The 20,078-nt window shown below is 37.6% G+C and overlaps 1 protein-coding gene across 8 annotated transcripts in view; it reads left to right on the top strand.

Annotated features, from left to right (window-relative positions):
* YAP1 (Yes1 associated transcriptional regulator) overlaps positions 1-16,550 on the top strand; it is an 88,828-nt gene extending 72,278 nt beyond the window's left edge. For all 8 annotated transcript variants that reach the window (XM_083821661.1, XM_083821662.1, XM_083821663.1 and 5 more), the window contains 3 exons: positions 6,683-6,813; positions 11,731-11,843; positions 12,445-16,550. In XM_083821661.1, coding sequence (XP_083677787.1) covers positions 6,683-6,813; positions 11,731-11,843; positions 12,445-12,683 — 483 coding nt within the window. In that variant the 3' untranslated portion in view covers positions 12,684-16,550. The remainder of the gene's footprint in view (positions 1-6,682; positions 6,814-11,730; positions 11,844-12,444) is intronic.
* Positions 16,551-20,078: the final 3,528 nt, after the last annotated feature.

Raw genomic sequence — 20,078 nt, 5'->3', positions numbered from 1 at the left:
ATGTTGTCTGTCTTCTCTAATGGTGCTATTATTGAAGTCCTAATATGTACATCTGGTCAAGTCAACCTAGTGAATCTGGAAAATCTGCAGAGAAATAACACTTCTTCAGTCAACTTGTTGACAGATACATTCCCTTGTGAATAAAATTCGTGAAGCTTAGAGGAGTTTTCTGCGTTATGATAATAAATTTGCATTTGAGGGAAGAATAATGGCTTTTGTTACTAAATTTCTCACACTGGCATTCTTGAAGCTTGTCTTTCATGAAATATCTCTTATATGAATGAACGCTGAGAAATGTTTTTCAACTCAACTCTGAGCTTTTCTTAATCATAGCATCAGATAGGTTGGAAGGGACTCAGGGAGGTCATCTAGTCTAACATCTTACATCTCGCCCAACCTCTTCTTCCTTCTTGAGGTTTTTGTCAACCTAACTTGGATACAAAGTTGTTCTCTCTCTTTGGTCAGGTTTTCTGGTTCTGGGTGAATGTTGTGTCCTTGCTAGTTTTTCTCTGCCATCATACTGTAGTATCCTGTAGTAATGCTCAGTGTTAAGTACGGAGGTCTTAGTACTTAAGTGCCTCCTGGAAAGGTGAAACAATTGCTCAGCTTCATCTTCTGTAGTAAGTTCTGTAATATACTCTTCTTGTTTGAATGAGGACATATTTATTATACTTCTGAAAATGTCCAAGGCAAAGGTATTTGAAGCAAAAGTTGACTTCCATATTTACTGTGTATTAATAAGTACTCTTGGCTGTTGCTACGTCCAAGGAATTTGAAAACAGCAAGCATCTGTTCACTTAATTATTCTCATCGTGAATTATCTGTGAACCATCCTAAGGATGCATACCTGTCTTAGTTACAAGATTGAGCGACTTGACTTCTCCCTGCCTCCAGTAGTTTCCTGCATTTAGCATCCAGTTGTCAGCATCTCACCTACTGTCAGCCAGCTTGTGCATAAATCATAAAATTGGCCAGATAACTGGGTAACAGATTCCTTGTCTACCAGTATACAATGGAAAAAGAAAGAGGCAAATAATGTTGAGGAACTGATGGTGTTATTCTTGGATGTTATGCAGACTACTTACTTGCGATAAGACTGGAAGATTTCTTATTTGTCTGCCACTGATATTGAGGTATTTGCTAGTCAGATCAGCTTAATACATAGCTGCCTATGTGCTAGGCTCCTCTGGGTATGCTTGCTTATTTCATATCTGCTGCTTGTTCTCAGCACTGAATGAAGAGCCCTGTCTTGGAACCAGATACTGCCCCACGCCCTGCCCAGTCTGCTCAGTTCTGCCTTCTGAGTTACCTTTCTGTTATCTCTGTGCTGCTTTCTTGGTAGTTCTGCATACCTGCAATGTGCTCTGTGTTCATCATTTCATTTTTTTTGATCCTTTTTATTTTATTAAGTACCTCTCTCACATTCTTGTTCTGTTGCCCCAGGCTTATTTGTTACCAACGTATGAGGGACATTCTGGAAACTCCTCTGTTCTTAGAAGAATCTGCAAAGACACTTGGCCAGTCTCTCACTGTTTTCTGAATCGCTTGTTCTTGTTTGATATTTGCTCCTACCTGCATAAAGTATAAGCACTTACGGTGGTAAATAGATGCTGGTTTTGAAAGCTATTTCAGTGTCCTTTAATTAATTTTGTCTCCATTTTAGCTGGTGGTCAGTTTGTACATATACCGATATAAAGATGTGTTATTGTCAGATTTGTGATGTTTTCCAGAAAGCATGGAAGGCAGCATTAAAAACAAGTCCACTTTTAAATTTTGCAGACAACTTATATGGTGCTAGAGAAGCTGGAAGTATTACTGAGCACTTATTTTTTTTCCCATGTAATTTGTCATTAGAAAAAAAAGGCAATACCATAAATTTGTATATGATGGTTAAGTATTATGGTATTGTATTAAGCTGCTGACTTGCAGCTTTATTTTTTTAGGGAGTGAACTAGACTGCAGTTATTGTTGGGTCTTGAAAAATGTTGTGGAGTTTAAAGCAAGATTCAGATACGTTGTATTGTTGATACATTTCAGTTTTATGGCTTTAAATTTCATGTGTTTATTTTAACTTAAGATACACTTTTATGCACACCATTTTCACTATGATTTAAAATGTTTCTTTTGTTTCCTAGTGAATCCCAGTGTTGTCCATTGACATTCTGTCTCTTCTCAGCCATCCATCTGTTATCTGAAGCTGACCTAGTTTGACAAAATAAAAATGATTTATCTTGGTTTCATCAAGGGTATTAAGCTCCCAACAAAAAGAGAGTTACAGGGAGTGTTTTCAAAGAACTTCTTGCATTTTAAAAAGGCCAGAAGTACTGCTAAAGCAGAAGATGAGTCATGTTGACCTGAGTATGGGATGGCAGGCAGTGCATACCAGCTTTTGCTAGAAGGAAGCAGAAATTGTTAGAGGGAGGCTATCCAGCTCTGCTTGGTTTTCACGATTGCTGACACATACCTGGTTAACTGATGCTTTTGGGACACGCCATCTGGGCAGGTGCAGTGCTTGGAGGCATGGGCTGATAGATAGCAAGAGGAATAGGAAGCAGTGGCACAGCAGAGGACTGCAAAACCAGACAAGAAACCAGACTCTACTTACAAATGTCTATTCCAGTTTATGCTGCCCTATCCACATTTGCAAAGGTGTTGTTTAAAAGCTTTTGTTAACAAAGTGTTTATGCAAAAGACATTACGTAGAATTGAGTTCTGTGCCAAGTGTATACTACACAATTAACTACCACTCTATCAGTATCACCTCTTAAATTAATTTTGCTGGTTTTCGTGATTGCAACACTGAATGATTTATGCTTTCCCCTTATTCTTCACTAATTGCATAACTCTTCATTGCCAAATTCATTTGTCTTCATCTGTTCATGCATCTTCCCTGTTTCTTTTCTACATATGCTTTAACTTTGTGGCTCTTAAATGAGACCTAGAATATTTGAAGTGATGAAATAATTGGTGCTGATAGTCTACCCAAAGTGCAGCCTTTCCCCTAACACCTCTCTTTGATCCTATTGAAGCCTGAGGAGGGTTTGATAGTTGAGCAGTGTTTGAAGACAGAAATGATACAACTGGCCCTCTTCAAGTCAGTTTACCAAAATAAATATCCACTGAAGTTGACCCATTTGTCATGTGTTTAATATAGTAAGGATATGATACATGAGTTGCACAAGGGAGTCTTTACCTTTTCTCAGAACTTTGGTAAAGATAAAAGTGCTCTGAAAAGAGTAGTTTTGTAAACTTAATTTGAACATGGTGTGTGTGACCTGGAACTTGATGTAAAACTGTATGCAACTGTGAAAAATACTGGATAAAGCCAGCCTGATAAATTTACACAATATTTACCTTATTTTTAAAATTACTTTGCTTAAGGAGATAGCAGGGCATTTTGCTCTTGTATGTAATATCCAAACTTCAGATTCTGTATTAACAATAGGAATGCTAAGCTTTGATTTTCCCAGAGGTACTTTAAAAAGCTTGAGATACTTACAAAAATAGGATGAGATCAAGTTATAGAAATCTAAGCCAGGATTCTGTCATGGTTTTATTTTTGCCTCCAGACTTTAAATACTTCTAATAAAGGATATATTTTTAAAGCATGAATTAAAAGCCTAGAGTTCACATTGCTCTGTTTGGAGCTGGGACAGGCTTATACACTCCCATACATGTTTTTTAATTATAGGAAGCGCATAGCTTCTTTATTGAAAGTCACTTTTATAAGGAAGAAATGAAAAGGCGACTCTTCGAGCTACCCAAGTTTAGCTTCCATTACGTGCACCTTTTAGGAAAAATACACTTAATGCGGTCTTGAAGGTTTATAGAAAACTTTGCCTAGCTTATGGAATTATTGAAAGTCATTCTGCATTTGTTTCTGAATAGCTTGGTTTTTCTGTAATTGCTTTCCCTTCCAGACTCCCAGATTGACATAAATTTATTACTTGAATGAGTAATGGAATAACATTCTCTCTAGTGGGGAGAGCTGTAGTTCTGATTCCTGAACAAGTAGCATTAGTGCAAACAGCTGTAGTTTTGCACTTTAGCAATGCTGTTGTTGAAACAAGGACAAAATTAGTACTAATATTATTACTTTCCTAGGTGATACACACCTAAGAATAGGCAAAATGCAGTTCTCTCCTCTGGTTTAATCTCTTTTCAGCGGGTCTTTAGTGAAATGTAATTTTTCATTTTGTAGCTGACCAGTATATTAGTAACATTTATTTTTAACACAATATTTAAGGTCATGTATTGCGAAATCCCAGTCAATCTCTACTACCCGCTGAGTATTTAGAAAATACGAAGGTAACTTTCTCTTTTCCAAATTCCTTATTCTGTTGTAGTGAACTTGTTTTTCCTAAGGTACAGAGATGAATTTTTTTTTTTTAACGGGTGTCAGCAACCCTTAGAAAAGGGATCCATGTAGATATTTTTTAAAAGCTATTGCATCATTAGGCAGTGCTGGTTGCGTGGTAGGCCTAGTCTTCCCATTGAGATAAAATGTCACTTCAGTGCTTTACATACAGAAACGATTACATGTCGGCTTTGCTTTGTCGTTGCTCTCTGATGAAGCTTCTTCTGTGGGCTGCTGGCACTTGGCTCCACTTCTTTGTCCTTGGCAGGGACTGCAGCCCAAGGACATAAAAATGCAACATACGGATCAAATCAGGAGGGAAGGGGAAAAGGCCAGAGGGTTCTTGCCACAGCCAGGTAGTTGTAGAGGCATAATAGCAGAGGTGTCACGGATTGACAGCTCTGCTGTCAGAGAATGAACGTGTGTCATATCTGTATTCCAGGTGTGAACCCGTGGCTGAAAACATTCTAAAAGCAGTGGTGCGAATTCAAGTGATTTCCACCCCCTGCCCTTCTCGTTGGACAAAATAGCAAGATGGATTTAGTTAGTAGTAGTTGCATCACATGAAGCATCATTTGAAAGTAGTCTCTCAGAGAAGGGGAGATTCAAGTAACATTTGGAAGAATTCTAGTCTCCAGAAGAAGGGTAGAAATGTGAACGAGTAGTTTTTGCAGTTCTTGAGTTGTTTCTGGGTTGGATGTTCTAAGACCACCATTTTTGAAGCATTCCAAGAAAGATTTTTTTTTCACACCTACTTTTTTTTTTATCAAGTCCAACGTAGCTGATAGAAGCTGGTAAACTTAGCTGTAAACCAACACCTCCTTATATAGCCTTTGCACTTGGTTTTATTACATAAGAAAATGATATTGATAAACCTCATATTGATAAACCTATAGAAATGGGTTAAAGATGCCTACCATCCTGTAATCTGAAAACAAGGACAAGGAACGTTAGTATTTATTAGAGCAGTAGTCAATTAAGTGTTGGTGAACACCGGACTATATTTACTTGGGGAGACAATCAGGTGCATCAGATTCAGAAAAAAGACACTTGATACATTTGGTACATTTCTACAAAGGTCTAATCAACTGGAGTGTGAAAACCTAGTACAAGATATGGAACTTGCTATTAAAGGAATATGTAGAATAATAAATTCACAGGAATTGTAGTGAATCACATGCAAGTTTAGGAAAAAAATGTGTGGTGGGGAAGCATTGTGTATTTGGCACAGTCTGCTGGAAAATAAATTAACCATACATGTTATTTTTAAAGAAATCACTTTGAAGAATTGAAGAAAGAGTATTGTAATCTATCTATCTATATATATATAGTTTATATACTATTGTGTGTGTGTAGATAGTGCATATAACTGGATGAAGACCTCTCATTTTACAAATGAGAAATACTGAGTATTGTTAAGACTGACAAGATAACTTTTGCTTGAGATTAGCTTCCCAGGCACAAATTGGATATCATGTACTACTAATAATAAGATAGTCAAAAGATAACAGGTAACTTGTGGATTATCTGTTTAAAAAGGGAGAGGGGAGCAGTAGAAATGATAGAAAATGCTCGTTTTCTCCACTCACCTTTAATTTTGCATTTTTTATGTTAAAACTTAATTAAAGTAAATAATGATGATAAGCTTTATGGATGGATTGTATGGTTCTGCATTTGGTGTGTAGTCAGATGAGTAAAAAATACATATGTAATCTGAAGTTTGCGACTTCAAAAGTGCAGCCTTTCTTAGTTTTAATAAGGAATTATCAGGAATTTGAAGAGCCTTAAGATTTACTTATGGGAGAAGTCACTGAATTTCTCAATCACAAACTTCAAAATGTATCAAATGAGTGAATGGGAATTTGTCGGAAAAGGCTTTAAACTTTGCTGAATGAAATAGGCGTGGTAAAAAGGAAATCAAGGGCTAAATAGGAACTTACAAGAAATGGGGAAAAAGAGCTAGTCACAGTGGTGTTTTAGAGGTCAGATAGCATTAACAATTCTTTTTGATCTTAAGAAGAAACTTAGTAAAAGGACATTGAAGTGCAATGAAAAAAATTATATGTACGGATATTTATATACATAAATATATTTAGATTGAAGTCCCTGTAATACTGGGCTTGACTAGTTGAACTTCTTCAATTACCACTGAAACCAGTAAAAAATCTTGCTTTGTCTTCAGAAACTTACTTTCATTTAAATGTTGTAACTGAAAACACTGAAAGCATCAGTTATCCTAGAATATCATATGTTTATGTATCTGGAACATATTTGAATGTCTAACATGATCTTTTCTTTTCTCCCCGTTTTTCACTCCCGTTTTAGGAATTGGCTCTCCGTAGCCAGCTTCCAACAATGGAACAAGATGGTGGATCTCAAAATCCCGTATCATCTCCTGGAATGTCTCAGGAACTGAGAACAATGACTACAAATAGTTCTGATCCCTTTCTTAACAGGTTTGTAGGAGTAGCTACTGGAGGAAAAAAAATTGATTTAAAATTCTGTTCAGTACATGTAATAGTTTATTTTGAACATCTGTCTGTGCCAAAAGCCACAGCTGTAAATGAATCTTTCCTTAAATGGCAAGTCTAGTAAAAGTTGAGGATTAAAAGCTGTCTCCTGTGGGAGGAAGTAGTCTGTTCAGACTTGTAGGAAGGTTTTTATTCAAAGTCATAACATGTTGCCTCTGCATAATCTGTTGACTAACAGTCATTTCAAATGACTGACTCAGAAGAATTTGTGAATAGCTTGCTATGAGATCAGATGAACTATGAGGCACATTTAGGACTACACCTTGAGGTTCATTTTAAGGTTTCTCTGTTCACCCCTCCCCATCGCTTCAGTTATTTAATTTAGCAGTATTTTTACTCTGTTAAATGTTAGCTGTACAAACAGTGGAATGTTTAATTTTAAATACAGTATTAGTTTGAAGTGTGGGCCTTTTAATTTAAGAGTTAGAATTTTACAATATAGACTGGTGTTTTTATATAACTTTTTCCTTAATCCGTCTGAGTTGAGGAGTGTTTGTTTTCTTGGAAATACTGTTCTAATTACAGCTTGCAAATACTTCATACTAACAATCGCTATTTTGGAAAACCTGCTGCAGCTTCTGATAAGTTGCATCTATATTTTCTGTTTAGCATGCTGAAAAGGAAAGATGGAAATGACAAAAGAATCTAATCTCTGAACCACATATATTTTTTTAATTAATGGAATGAAAAATGTACCTATTGTCACCAGTATTAAGTGGTTGAACTTAAGTTGCGGTCATTAATTTTGTAGTGCTCTGTTGAACTATATTTTTTCAGTGGTCTAAACTGATACCAACTCATCGTCTGTTACCATTAGACAAAAAGGTTACACGTTCTATCAGAGTTCATCAGTACTTCTCTGCGTTTCCTTGAAATGTTAGCCTAACTTTAGGGTGCTTACTCTAAGTTCTTATGGAGTACAACAGGCTTGTCCTCCTCTTTAATGGTGCATTATTATATGTATGGGAGAAAATAACCCACACGCTAATCTTAATTCTTTTGACGTAAGTCTTAACTTCCATGTTTTTGCCACCAATATCATTTCAGCTCTGCTTGCAAGATAGGAGGTCCATATCATGTTAGGACTGGCATAATTCTGGAGTTGAGCAAGATTAAATACCTGCTATAATTCTAGATACTGAAAACTTAAAATCTTTGTAAACCTTCGCTGCAATTATAAATTTCTTCCTCCATTCTTTTAAATTACAGAATGTTACTGATCTTTGTTCTTCATCCGTCAAAAAGTATCTTCATTGTATGTAACTTTTTGAGTTACTGATATTCTGAGATCTTAGTTTATGTCGGTTTAATCTACTTTTTCTAGGAGACTTGTCCATCTCTACTAATTAGAATGAGGATTTGAAAAGTTCAGCAGATGGATGGCATGCTTTTAGAGCATCTTGCCAATAGAATATGTTCATACAGTTTAGATGATGTAAATAAGACCTGTTGCTCATAGGTCTTTCTCCCACTACATGAAGTATTGTGTGTGTTAGTTTTGTGCGTGCTACTGTTGGAGAGGAGAGGAGTTGACTTCTCAAGGTACACAGTGCTTTATGTGTTTTTGAAGAAAAGCAAGTCAAAAAATTAGGCCTTGCATATGGAAAAGAAAATAGTGGTGTTTTATTATTCAAATCCCCAAGGAAGTAAGTGCTATTTCCAAATTTTGGGTCAGTATTTCAGGAAGACCTACCTCCTACACAAACAAATCTGATTAGAAAACTTCATTTTTTTGTTAGGGGGAGGGCTTGTTTTCCATGGAATTCAACCTGGAATATGGTGTGACCCTTAGCTATGCTAGCCTTCCGCCAAGGAATAAAAAGGACAAGAAATCTTAAAACTGACTACCTACTGATCTATCTAGAGTTGCATTTTGAGCAATGCAGTTGTGGGCAATAGTTTTCCATACTATGACTTTGAAATGAAGAAATTCCTGTAAATGGAAGATGGCCTTTTCCAGAAGGCTGTTGCCATCATACATCAAGCCCAAGCATATTTTAACCTTTATTCTTAAAAAAGGTAATACCCTCACATCTTAAACTTGATTTCTGCGTCTTTAGTTTTCAAATGGCCACTGTACTCTTCTCTGTGCCAAATATTCCAGCAATGGACTAATTTGTCTGTTGTGCTTCTGTACATAGGAAATGTAAAATGATGGATCTTTGCCTTGAATCAGAAACAACAAAAAAGCTAGAAAGGACAAATTCAAGTTATTAGTAGTTTTTTGCCAGGTTGATAATTAGCAAAGGGTATTTATTGTAAAGTGGGAAAGTTACCATTTGCCTAGTTGCAAATATGTTTAGCTATGCCTTTTTTTTTGTAGCCTTTACCCCACACCAAATACTGAAAAATCTGTACCTGACCTGAGCTCAGATTTTTTTTCATTTGCATTTTGTTTTGAGCGTTGTTCACTTCTGGATAATTTTATGCACATCATTGCATTTAATTCTGGCATATGCATAAGGGAAAGAGACTTCTTAAAGGACACTTGTGGATATGAGTGGATTTCACTTCTGGATCTGAGAACCAGATGCTGCAGTCTGGTGGTCCAGTAGTTTTGTCCTAAGGGTCTCTGTGAAGTCCGTTATGTTAAAGTTCAGACTTCCAGGAATACTTCCAGGAATGCTTCTTTTTCTTTACAGTGTATATAAAGTTCCTGCTGAAACAGTCCTCCTAACTTTACATTCCAAAGTTCAGGTAGTTGAATATTTTCCACTCCCTACATATCCAGACCAAAACATCTCAATGCTACAGTGAAGCAATTCGAAAAAATGTACAGTGGTGTTCTCATTTATGCAGTCAGTCTTCTGCCTGCTGTCTTCACTACTTACTATCTTTATGCTATGTTTTATTTTTAAATGAAATATTTAACAATGCAGACTTTATTAAATGATTTCACCTTTTGATTTGCCACTCTGGTTATGTTTTTGGCTGTTAGATTTATATTGGCAGTGATGGTAATTCTCCATTTAATTCCTAAATCAGGCTTTCTTCTTTTGTATACAGACATTTTGACAAGTATTTATTGAAGAAGCATCCGCTCTATTTTGGGTAATGCAGTTTAGTTGCATGCAGTAATTTTGGGTAGTGTGATGACTAGATGAAGTCCTTGCTGAAGTGAGGAAATGTGTATTAGAGTGATCTGGAGAGAGGAGGGCTGGACATTCCAAGTGGGACAGCAGCAGCCAAAAAGCCTTCTCAACCAGAATGATTTAGTTCAGCATAGTCTCAGTTCTGTTCCTAGTATTTTGTCCCGCAAAGTAAACCAGCATTTTTTTCAAAGAAGTTTTAAATAGCTTTCTTGTTAAGATTGTAATCAAATGTGTGGTGATACTATTTTTAAATCAATCTGGGAGGAAAAAGAAGTGCTTTAACAGTATAGAAAAGCTAGTTTTCTTTCTTTTGTGGCAAAGATGTCCTCATGAAATCTAAAATATATAATATATATATATATATAAAATGTATGTAATATATAATATATAAACACAGCTGATGGCATTTGACTTGCATCCGATGTTGAACAGCTGTTAAACTATTTTCAGTCTGGTTCTGCATTCTTGACAAGGCATACGCTACAGATTTCATGAGCACATTACGAGCGGGATCAGTATGTCTTCAAATGCTAATCGAGCTGATGTACAGCTTAATTTTGTAGCTGATTTGCACTTAGTATTCAGGATGGAAAATCTGTAAAGGTCCTCAGTGAATGCAACCACAACCAGAAGAAATACAGATTTGAGAATGTTCTGTGAAGCTTGGATATCAGTAGACATGGGGAGAGAAGTAATGGTGTATTCCTACAGCTGCTTCTGCTCATTTTGTCTGGTGTGACTGTTTGCATCCGTTAGCTATCATAGCAAAATGTTTTCAGATTTATGCCGATCTGTATCGTTTGTATAACAAGTAGCAACCCTCCCCCTTCCCGTTTTTGAAAATTGTTGTTCTAGTCAGGATAATGATTTGTACTGCTGAATATAGCTTTTCTTACTGTTCCACTTTCAAAGAAATAGTTGATCAAATTTATAAGAAAGTCAACTGAAAACTGGGTGCATCCCCCCTCAAGCTGATCAAGTTGATCATGTGGCTGGCCTACTCTTCTCCCCGGTCCCAAATTTCCCATTGCAGCAGTCTTGGTCTTGCTTGCTCCGCTGGCAGTAAGATGGCAGTAAGAAAACCAATGTATGTAAGGCCCCGTGCCATCTGTTTTGCTAACTGTTCTGTCAGCAAGGTCATTCTGAAGAGGGTTTGTTTACAGGATGGCTTCTGTACCAATGTTTGATTTATATTAGGGCACTCTCTTGCTGTGACACGTGTGACTGAACCAGTAGTAATGCAACACTGGGAAGCAATGGACGAACTGCTAAAGGAGTTCCAACTGTAGCTCCTGTTCAGTGACCTAGAAATACACTTTGGTGGCTGATTAAACAGGGGGATATTAGTAGTTAGAATTTTTTTAAAACCTTTTAGAAAGGTGAAATGGTACACCATTATTAAGTTCTGTAATCATTAAGGACTGTGATATGTTTCTGGTGGTTTTTAGCTGTGGGTGGGTGTGAAAAGTTTAAAACAATGCAGAACATTGGGCATTTTTTAAAGCCGCTTAACTATGTTCTTATTGAATTAAATTGAATCTAAATAATGTGGTTTTAATTGGAAGAGGTCTGCATAAAATAAAAACCAGGTGTCTCTTACAGACAGACTTCAGCTTTTAATTAGAATAGAGCATTTCTTGTGACAGCAATGTTATCAAAGCCCTTGAATTGGTTCTAACACAAACATCTAACTATTTTAATTTCTTCAGTACTCTACCCTCATTTTTTTTCTGCCTTTCTTTTGTTACAGTGGAACATATCACTCCAGAGATGAAAGCACAGATAGCGGACTTAGCATGAGCAGTTACAGTGTACCCAGAACCCCCGATGACTTCCTGAACAGTGTTGATGAGATGGATACAGGTTTGTTTTTCGAAACAGTCTTAATGCATGCTTTCCAAATACGCTCATGTCAAATGCTCAGCCCCATTGCAATGGAAACAAGCAACTCTGAGAAACTCTGGTATTCTTTGCATAGTTGTTCTTCCTGCTTGTGTTTCTATAACAGAAACGTTATAGTTAAATTTGTGAAAAGCATACTTGTAATAAATTCTATTGGGAGGGTGGGGGAGAGCTCATAAATAGTATCACTCCTCTAGTCACGTGGAATTTGAGTTTGCTTTTTTTGAAAAAGTTTGTTATAACACCACCCCATCTGGTATTGCTAATATAACTCCAAACAGGATTTGACTGAGCGTTGTCTTTTAATTATAAAAATAAAAATATGCTAAATGACATCAAAGATTGTGGGGATTCAGATTAGTAGGTTAAAGTTGAACAAAGGCAAGTTCTTTGCATGTCTGCATGCAGTCAAGTCATCTTGGGTTTTTGTGATAGATTTCTGTGAATCACACTGCTTGTATGATGCAAGAGATCCAGGATTAACCTTTAACCAGTTGTGATAAGTTGTGGGTTTGGTACTTCCAGTATATGTAACGTCCATCTTGCCTTGTGTTATAACTAGGTGACAGTATCAGCCAAAGTAACATGCCGTCCCATCAGAACCGTTTCCCAGACTACCTTGAAGCCATTCCAGGGACAAATGTGGACCTTGGGACACTGGAAGGAGACGGAATGAATATAGAAGGAGAAGAACTGATGCCAAGTCTGCAAGAGGCTTTGAGCTCTGACATCCTTAATGACATGGAATCTGTCTTGGCAGCCACCAAGCTAGATAAAGAGAGTTTTCTTACTTGGTTATAGGGGCCTCAGGGAGACTGAATTCTAAATCTGTGAAGGATCTAAGGAGAATAGGACACCTGTATCTGAAGCTCAGAACAAGCCAGTGTGGCACACTTTGGCTTGTGTTCAGAAAAAGTAAATGAACAAATACTCAACAAGATTCTTTCGTTTTGCTCTTCCTTGTCCATCGCTGCTGTTATATATTGCTGACTTTTTTCCACAGTTGACTCTGAAGAACAGACATCTTCTTGATCTTTTTCTATTGCTGTTGCAACTACTGTTGGGGTGGGGGGGAGATGATGAGCCTATTTGGATGACGAATGCCATTCCTTTTGTCCTAGTGTGCGCTTGCATATCATTTTATCTAAGTACGCAGATTTGAGAGTTAATTTCTGCATGACACTGCTTGTAGTTTGCTCAGCTAGTTGTCTCCTGCTGCTTGTGGCAAGTGGTAAAACGTGACATACTGGGGTGACAAGCCAAAAATGATGTATCTGGTCAAAAGAAGTCAATACTGATTTGGAGATACGACTTAAAGGAGGGCTGAAGACTTTGGCATTAAGAGTTTCTACCAATAGCTCTTTCATTAGCCACAAAGTGCTCTTGTTCATATTTTATGTTATAGTAAATCATGAGTCATTTTACATAGAAACATATATGAACTTTGATTGTTGCCACTTATTCTAGCCTAACTCTTGTTTGTCAAAAATAGTTTGATTATTTTTGTTAGTTGGTTTAACTGTAGCTGTAGGATGGGAAGTAATTCTAGGTGTTTTTTTTTTTAAATAGTGAAATCTTAAGGTTTTTTTTCTGATTTCACATAGTCTTATTTAAATCTGAATTGTCTGCTTTTTTATACCTAAAACATGCCTATTGTAGCCTGATAAGCTAGTGAGTACATAAAACAGTATGTTTTCCCTGTAACTTTTTTTTTAAAGTCTAGCTTTGAATGTAATCATTAGAATTCATGACCAGTGGCTTATTTTTCATGTTTCTTTGCAAGATTTTAAATTAGAATCTAAGTGTGATATATATAATTTTAAAAATGTATTTTAAAGTAGCAGAAACCATTTTAAAATGACAGATGCATCTTATCTCTCTTCTGGTTTTCAGTTTTGATATCTAAGTGAGTTTAGAATCCTTAATGGGGGTAAAAAAAAAAAAAACAAAAACCCTTTATGAAAAGTTTCTCTTAAGTTAGCATGGAAAAATAGTCTGAACTATTAATGTTACTCTTAAGTTGCAATGAAAAGGCTAGAACACCAAAAAAAAAAATAATCCTCAATTAAAAACTCCTAGGTGTAATAGTTGTCAAATTCCGTTTGGTGAAAAATAAGCCCTGGACACTATGTAGAAGACTGTAAAGATACGTGTTAGATGGTGACATGAGCAAGTAATGAAGTGTATATTAGTAGTAGAGCTTAGCATGGGGTAGAGGTGAATATGAGTTATCTTTATTTTAACAGGAAAAGATGTATCACTAAGTTGTCTGCAGGAGTTGACAGTTTCCAAAGAGTATTTTTAAATGAACAAAATGAGCATGAATCAAACTTTCAGTATAAGCTATGACGTTTTGTGGGGGGTTGTTTTCTTCTGATGAAAAATAGTGTCACCAGTTAGCACCTCTATAACTAAGGGCCTGTCACCATTCTCAACGTGAGCCTTTATTTTCAAGGGTGTGTAACACAACTTTAAAGATACTGTAAGCATGAAACTTGGTTTTCAAAAAAATCTCATCTAGCAGGGACTTCTCCCAGGGGGAGATTTTTTGGTGTGTTTTGTTGTTGTTTTGTTTTTTGTTTCATTTTGTTTGGTTTTGGTTTATTTTTGTTTTATTTCTTTTTTCTTTTTTTTTTACAATTTTTTTCATGTTAGGAATGGATCAGTAAAAAAAAATCATTGCCATTACTTGGATTTTTATGCTTCAGAAATTGTTCCATTAGGATAAATTCAAAGAATGAAAACTCTGAAAAAGTCTCATCTTAAAAACTGAAGCAGCAGAGGCAGAGATCTGAATTTTGCCACTATAAATGTACTTCTGGTACTTTACATAAGGATATTACTATTTGAAATACGCAAAATTGTGGCTTGCTATGGAATACAGGCAGGTTTTAAAATAGCAATGTTCAAAACACTTCCACAATGACGAGTATATTCTGCTACGTTCAGCAATTAATAGGCCACTTATATATTGTGCAATGACACGGTAGCTCCTGAAGCAGTGTATTGTGTCCAAGATAGGGATTTTAGTAGCATTTTTTACAATTTCATTACGAATTCTTCTCTCTTCTTCCCTTCAGGAAAAAATGACACTAAGCTGTTATAACTTGAATGGTATGACTTAAAACCACAACAGCAAGGAAATTCAGCATTGTTTCCATTTCAGTTGTCTTCCACAGTTGTATCCAGGTATAATAGCACATACAATGCACTGAGTGCAGACTCCTGGCATGCTGTACCTTGGTACAACAGGGCTGTGTACAGAACAGGTTTTCTTTCCTTGCTTTTGTGTGTTTGTTGCAGCTTTAATATTTGAATGTTTTCTTCTCATTGTAAAAACACTAAATGGCTTATACTGTATTTGGGTAGCACTGCTTAGGGTAGATACTGACAAACTGGGAATCCTTGAACTGCTCTAACATTAATTCTGTTTTGTGATACTTATTTTAATTGATTTTAATACATTTCCGTTCTCTCATTTATTAGGAAACATACCATAGACATGCTGTACTGTTGGCAATCAACACTAATTTGGATTTTTTTATTCTGCAAATGCATTGTTTGATGAAGTGGTTAAAATTGTTCGAAATGCGAAAGTGTTTTGGGTAGTATTTTATACTGATGTATATATTGAAACAAATCATTGTAATAATTGTAATAGCTTTTAGTTTTAAATACACTACATGCAGACAGATGGGGCTGTACAGTACTGGGCTGTTCAACACCTGGGCAGGGCTCCTGCTTGGGACCAGGTTGCGGTGTCAGTAAAACACATGGATCAAATATTGTACCATTCAGTGTTGGCGCTCACCAATGCAAAAGGCGAAGAGACGATTTCAACATGATTAACACTACGTAGCTCTCACACATCTGGTAAATCAGTACTAAAGTGACCTTTTCACTTACAAGCATGTTTTTTATACAAATTAACAAGTGTGCCTGTGTAAAATAATTTGTTTTCTGTATCTTGGAAAAAATACTCTACACATTTAGAATGTTGTATGTTAGAGAACTCTTAAATGCACCCTTGTCAAAAATTACATATATTAGTTACCCATGTTACTTTTTAGATATGAGCATGACTGTAAGTTAGGTACTTAAGTACGTTCTGTTACATTATTTTTTCTTTATGTAATACTTTTTTCAGTTGTTTTATTTGGTATAAATATATACTTTGTGCTTAAACATCTTGGTTCGTTTTTAACATTCGATAGAATGTAAAGACATAGATTTCCTTCAGTGAGACGGATGCATTGAACTGTTGAATTCCTATTGTAGTTTGTCTTTTCTTGTCCTCCTTGTCACAGTTTTTGTAATCATAAGCTCCAGTCCTGCAAACATTGTGTACAAGCTTACCTAAGGGACAGAGGAGTCCCACTGAACGCTTAGCATTGAAGTACACATCTCTGTGTGCTTGCAGTAATGAAGAGAGAGAGACTCTATTGAGCCTTGTACCGTTTGTGTAAAACAACACTACAATTGCATATGGCAGTAGAGCGAGAGCTGGTAACAAAATCCCTTATCTTCTGTAAGGAAGCATCCTGTTTTTGCAGATACGCTTGCAATGCTCTGGATTTTCCACATAGCAGACACTTTGTTCGTTAACTCAAAGCGTACACAATAACTTGTGGCAGACCATCAATAAAGACACGCTATTCTCATTCCCAAGTTTTGACTTGTGAAATGTGTAATGGCATAATTTGAAAGTGCGCAAGTTAAAGTTTTGATGGGGTTCACTAATTTTGACCTCCTATAAAACAAATTTGGAGAATTTTTTTATGTGATGCAGTTCTTGATGGCTTAAGTCACAGTATTTGTATCTTAGTAGTTTGAGTTACTAGTATTGAGCACTGAAATGCCTCAGCCCTGCAAAATTCAATGCAGTTGCGTGTTTCCTTAGTTAAAGGTGTAGGGCTCTGATTCTGCATCAGTGTCTTTTACTCATGAGCTCATAGCTATGTTTGCTCATTCAGATCCTTTAAATTACAACCTAACCTATCGTACCTCACACCTGGGAGTAGAAAGCCTGTGCCAGGGCATGCCAAGGCACCAGTTTTATTTGCTGATAGCACTATCACTATCTCCCATTTATAAGGTGGTGACATACTGCAGCAGTTGGAGTACGAGTGACCTTCTGAGGAAGCCCCAAACAGACAGGCTGCACTGCAGCAAAGCAGGATATCTGGTCCAGGTGTTCCAGGCTCGCTTGGGAATTCTTGTTGAAATATTTTCAACGCAGTTAAAAAGTAGTGGTTTTACTGAGCCAGAAATAGCATGCCTCCAAGGAAGCTTTGAGCCTTCCTTATGCTAATGTGAGAGTTAGCAGGGGGAGGGGAGGGGAGGAAGGCATTCTTCACCCAGGATCATTAAGAAAATAATTGTTTGAAATCAAGCTACAATCTGATAAGCTCCTCCTGTGTGGGAGGTTCTTTCTGGGATAAAAGTGGGCACATCATTTTTATTTACAGTGTCAGTATACTGTGTTTTCCGGTAGAAAAGTAAAGGTGTGCTGCTTGCACTGTGTCACCGCCACTTCTTACTGCTAGCAATAGTCATCTGCACCCTCTGAATTTAGGCGTCGTCATCATAGGAGAACAGCTGTAATGAGAAACCGTGGCTGATGTGAAATGGTAAAAGTTATGCCAACTAAAAAATCAAATTGTCTTCAGAGTGTGGAGTGGAACTTTACCAACATGCCATGACCAGTACTTAATATCTCTTAAGCAAAAAAACCTAGGGTATTTTTCTCTCTAAAGAAACAAGTAACTGAGGAAGCATGTTGAATAAGAAGCATATAAATACCCGTGCATCTGATAAAGCTGTCCAGTCTTTTGTGGAAAACTCATGATTTTTCCTTTTCCTGATGTGCTCCTCTCTAGTGAAGATGCTGTAGTGGTGAATACTGCAAATGCAGGCTGACCCGTGGCGTTCTCTGTATATGGGGGTAGAGTTGGTCACCCAGATCTTAATTCTTTGTACATTAAACGGCCTTGTATTAGAATCCTTGTATTAGAATGGGAGGAGCAAGGTGTTGGCTTTTCCTAACTTTTTATTGTCATTCAAAAAAAAAAAAAGGCTTGAATGGTCGAGAGTAGCACAATAAGTTTTTTCTTTGACGTTGAGCAACAACAAAATATTTTTTATTTTTAAAAAGGGTATTTCAAGTGGGGTATGCTATCCCATTCTCCTTCTCCCATGTATGGTATTTCTGAACTTGATTTAGTTTCTGAATTTACTTATTGTATTGTTCATCTCCGAGTTCTGATATAACACTTTGAGACTTTAACCAAGACCGGGACCATAGGGCTCATCCGGAGTTGCTGCCCTTTGGGCCGCAGTTGTCACTCCGCTGCAAGTCTGTAGCAGGAGGCAGGCTGAGCAGAAACCTTTTCCAGACTTCACCAAGTGACCTGCTCCTTCAGCTGAGGACAGAGGGTATGAAAGGATGGCTCGGAGGCCTCTGAGAGGTCCAGCTGTAACTGGACGATGTCCCCAGTTAAGGAGATGCTGGTTGTATAGCTGAATCCCAGAGCCGTGCTCTTAAGCCATGTGATTCAAACGGCAGCATCTCGTAGCAAATGGTAGCGCCTGTGAGGTGCCTGGGGGTCGGACTGGTGGCTTTCAGCCTGTGGTCCTGCAAGGGGCTGTGGAGCTGTGCCCAGCCAGAAGCTGCTGAGGGCAGCCCAGCCTCACCGGCAGGCCCCGCTTCTGAGCGGGACAGCTTGAGGCTGCTGAGAAAGTCCCAGCGTCTAAAATGGTGACAACTGCAGGACTTAAACTCCTGCTGCAACTGCAGCCTGGCCTTTTGCATGCATAGGCAGCAGTATTTTTAAACCAATCTCCTTGATTCCTTAATTTTTTTTTTGTTGTTTTCACATAGTGCGTGACTCCTAATAAAGTTTGCTGTTAACAGCATTTCAGGATCTTTCTCTAATGCAAGACTAAAATAGCCTTCCGAGCATGAAGTAATGTCCGGGGAAAGCAGAGCTCGCAATCATAAATACCCCAGAGTTTCCCCTAAAAGCATGTTTATTGTTAGACACTGAAATATGTACCTGGTCCCGGTTCAAAATAACAAGAGAAAAGGAGATCATTCCTCTTAGCATTCCCTGCATTCTTGCTTGAGTAGCAAGGGTTTTGACCCGCAGGCATTTTGCTCAGTCCTTTAGAGGCACTTGGTGAATTAAATTTGGTAAGTTTTATATGGATATAGGTTCCTCCAAGAATTATCTGAATGGGAGAAGCACTAGTAGATCAGAAAAAAAAACAGAAATTTTTCTTTGCAGCTTAGTCACAAAACTAGAAACCCTGTCAGCCAAACAGTGATACCATTTCTCTCATCTGTATACTAGCCTGGGCTTGGAAAATAAGGTGTTTTTTAACATAAAAAATCCATGATTGCAGTAAGGCTCGGGCTCGCTACGACTGATCTCATTGCAAGTGAAGTTTAACTTGTGGTGTGCTTTTTGCTTTGTGGTCACCTTGAAAACAAAGCAGTGAATGAGGTCTGAGGAAGTCCATGAAAATAGGAGGGCGGCTGATCCCTGCTGCTGTGCTGGCCAGAGCTCTGCAGCTGCTTGTAGCGATGTCTCCCTTCTGATGAAGTGAAGACATCTGGCGGACTCGTCTCTATGTGAACTGGCTGCACGTTTGCTTGCTTTTTATTTTTAATGTCACTCACTTTTAACAGATGGCCACGTTATTGAAGTGAGTGTGCTGGTGACAAATGAAACCAAGGATGAAGATGTTCTTTAAAAAGCGGTGTCAGGTATACCCAAGCTGGGTATGTGCTGTCCCCGATAAAGGGGACTCTCACCTGGCCGTACCGTGCTTAAAAAGCCTTTAAGCAAGGTATTTTATCATTGAACAGGAAAGCTGTGTGGCATGGTTTTACTCATTTCATGGGAGCACTGAAATACTAATGTTTGCAAAGTGTTTTGAGGGTAAAAAAGTGCTTTGCTGGTTTTGGCTAATTTTACTGAGTGGCATCACCAAGAAGTGGGAGTACAATTCATGCAATATAGCATGAGAAATGCATCTTATTCTACTAGTTTAATCCCACAAATCCGTTGCAGAAAGGTAATAGGTTAGTGCATGTCAAACAACAGCTTTGACTGGCAGCGGGATGCTCAGGAGGAAGAGGGGGCTGGCTGGTTCAAGTTACCCTCCTCTGCTGCTCACCAGACAAAATCTTAA

This window comes from Anser anser, assembly GCF_964211835.1.
Source record: "Anser anser genome assembly, chromosome: 1".
In the NCBI taxonomy this organism is placed as follows: domain Eukaryota; kingdom Metazoa; phylum Chordata; class Aves; order Anseriformes; family Anatidae; genus Anser; species Anser anser.
Note: the sequence above shows the minus strand (reverse complement) of the source record. Positions and strands in the feature narration are given on the sequence as shown.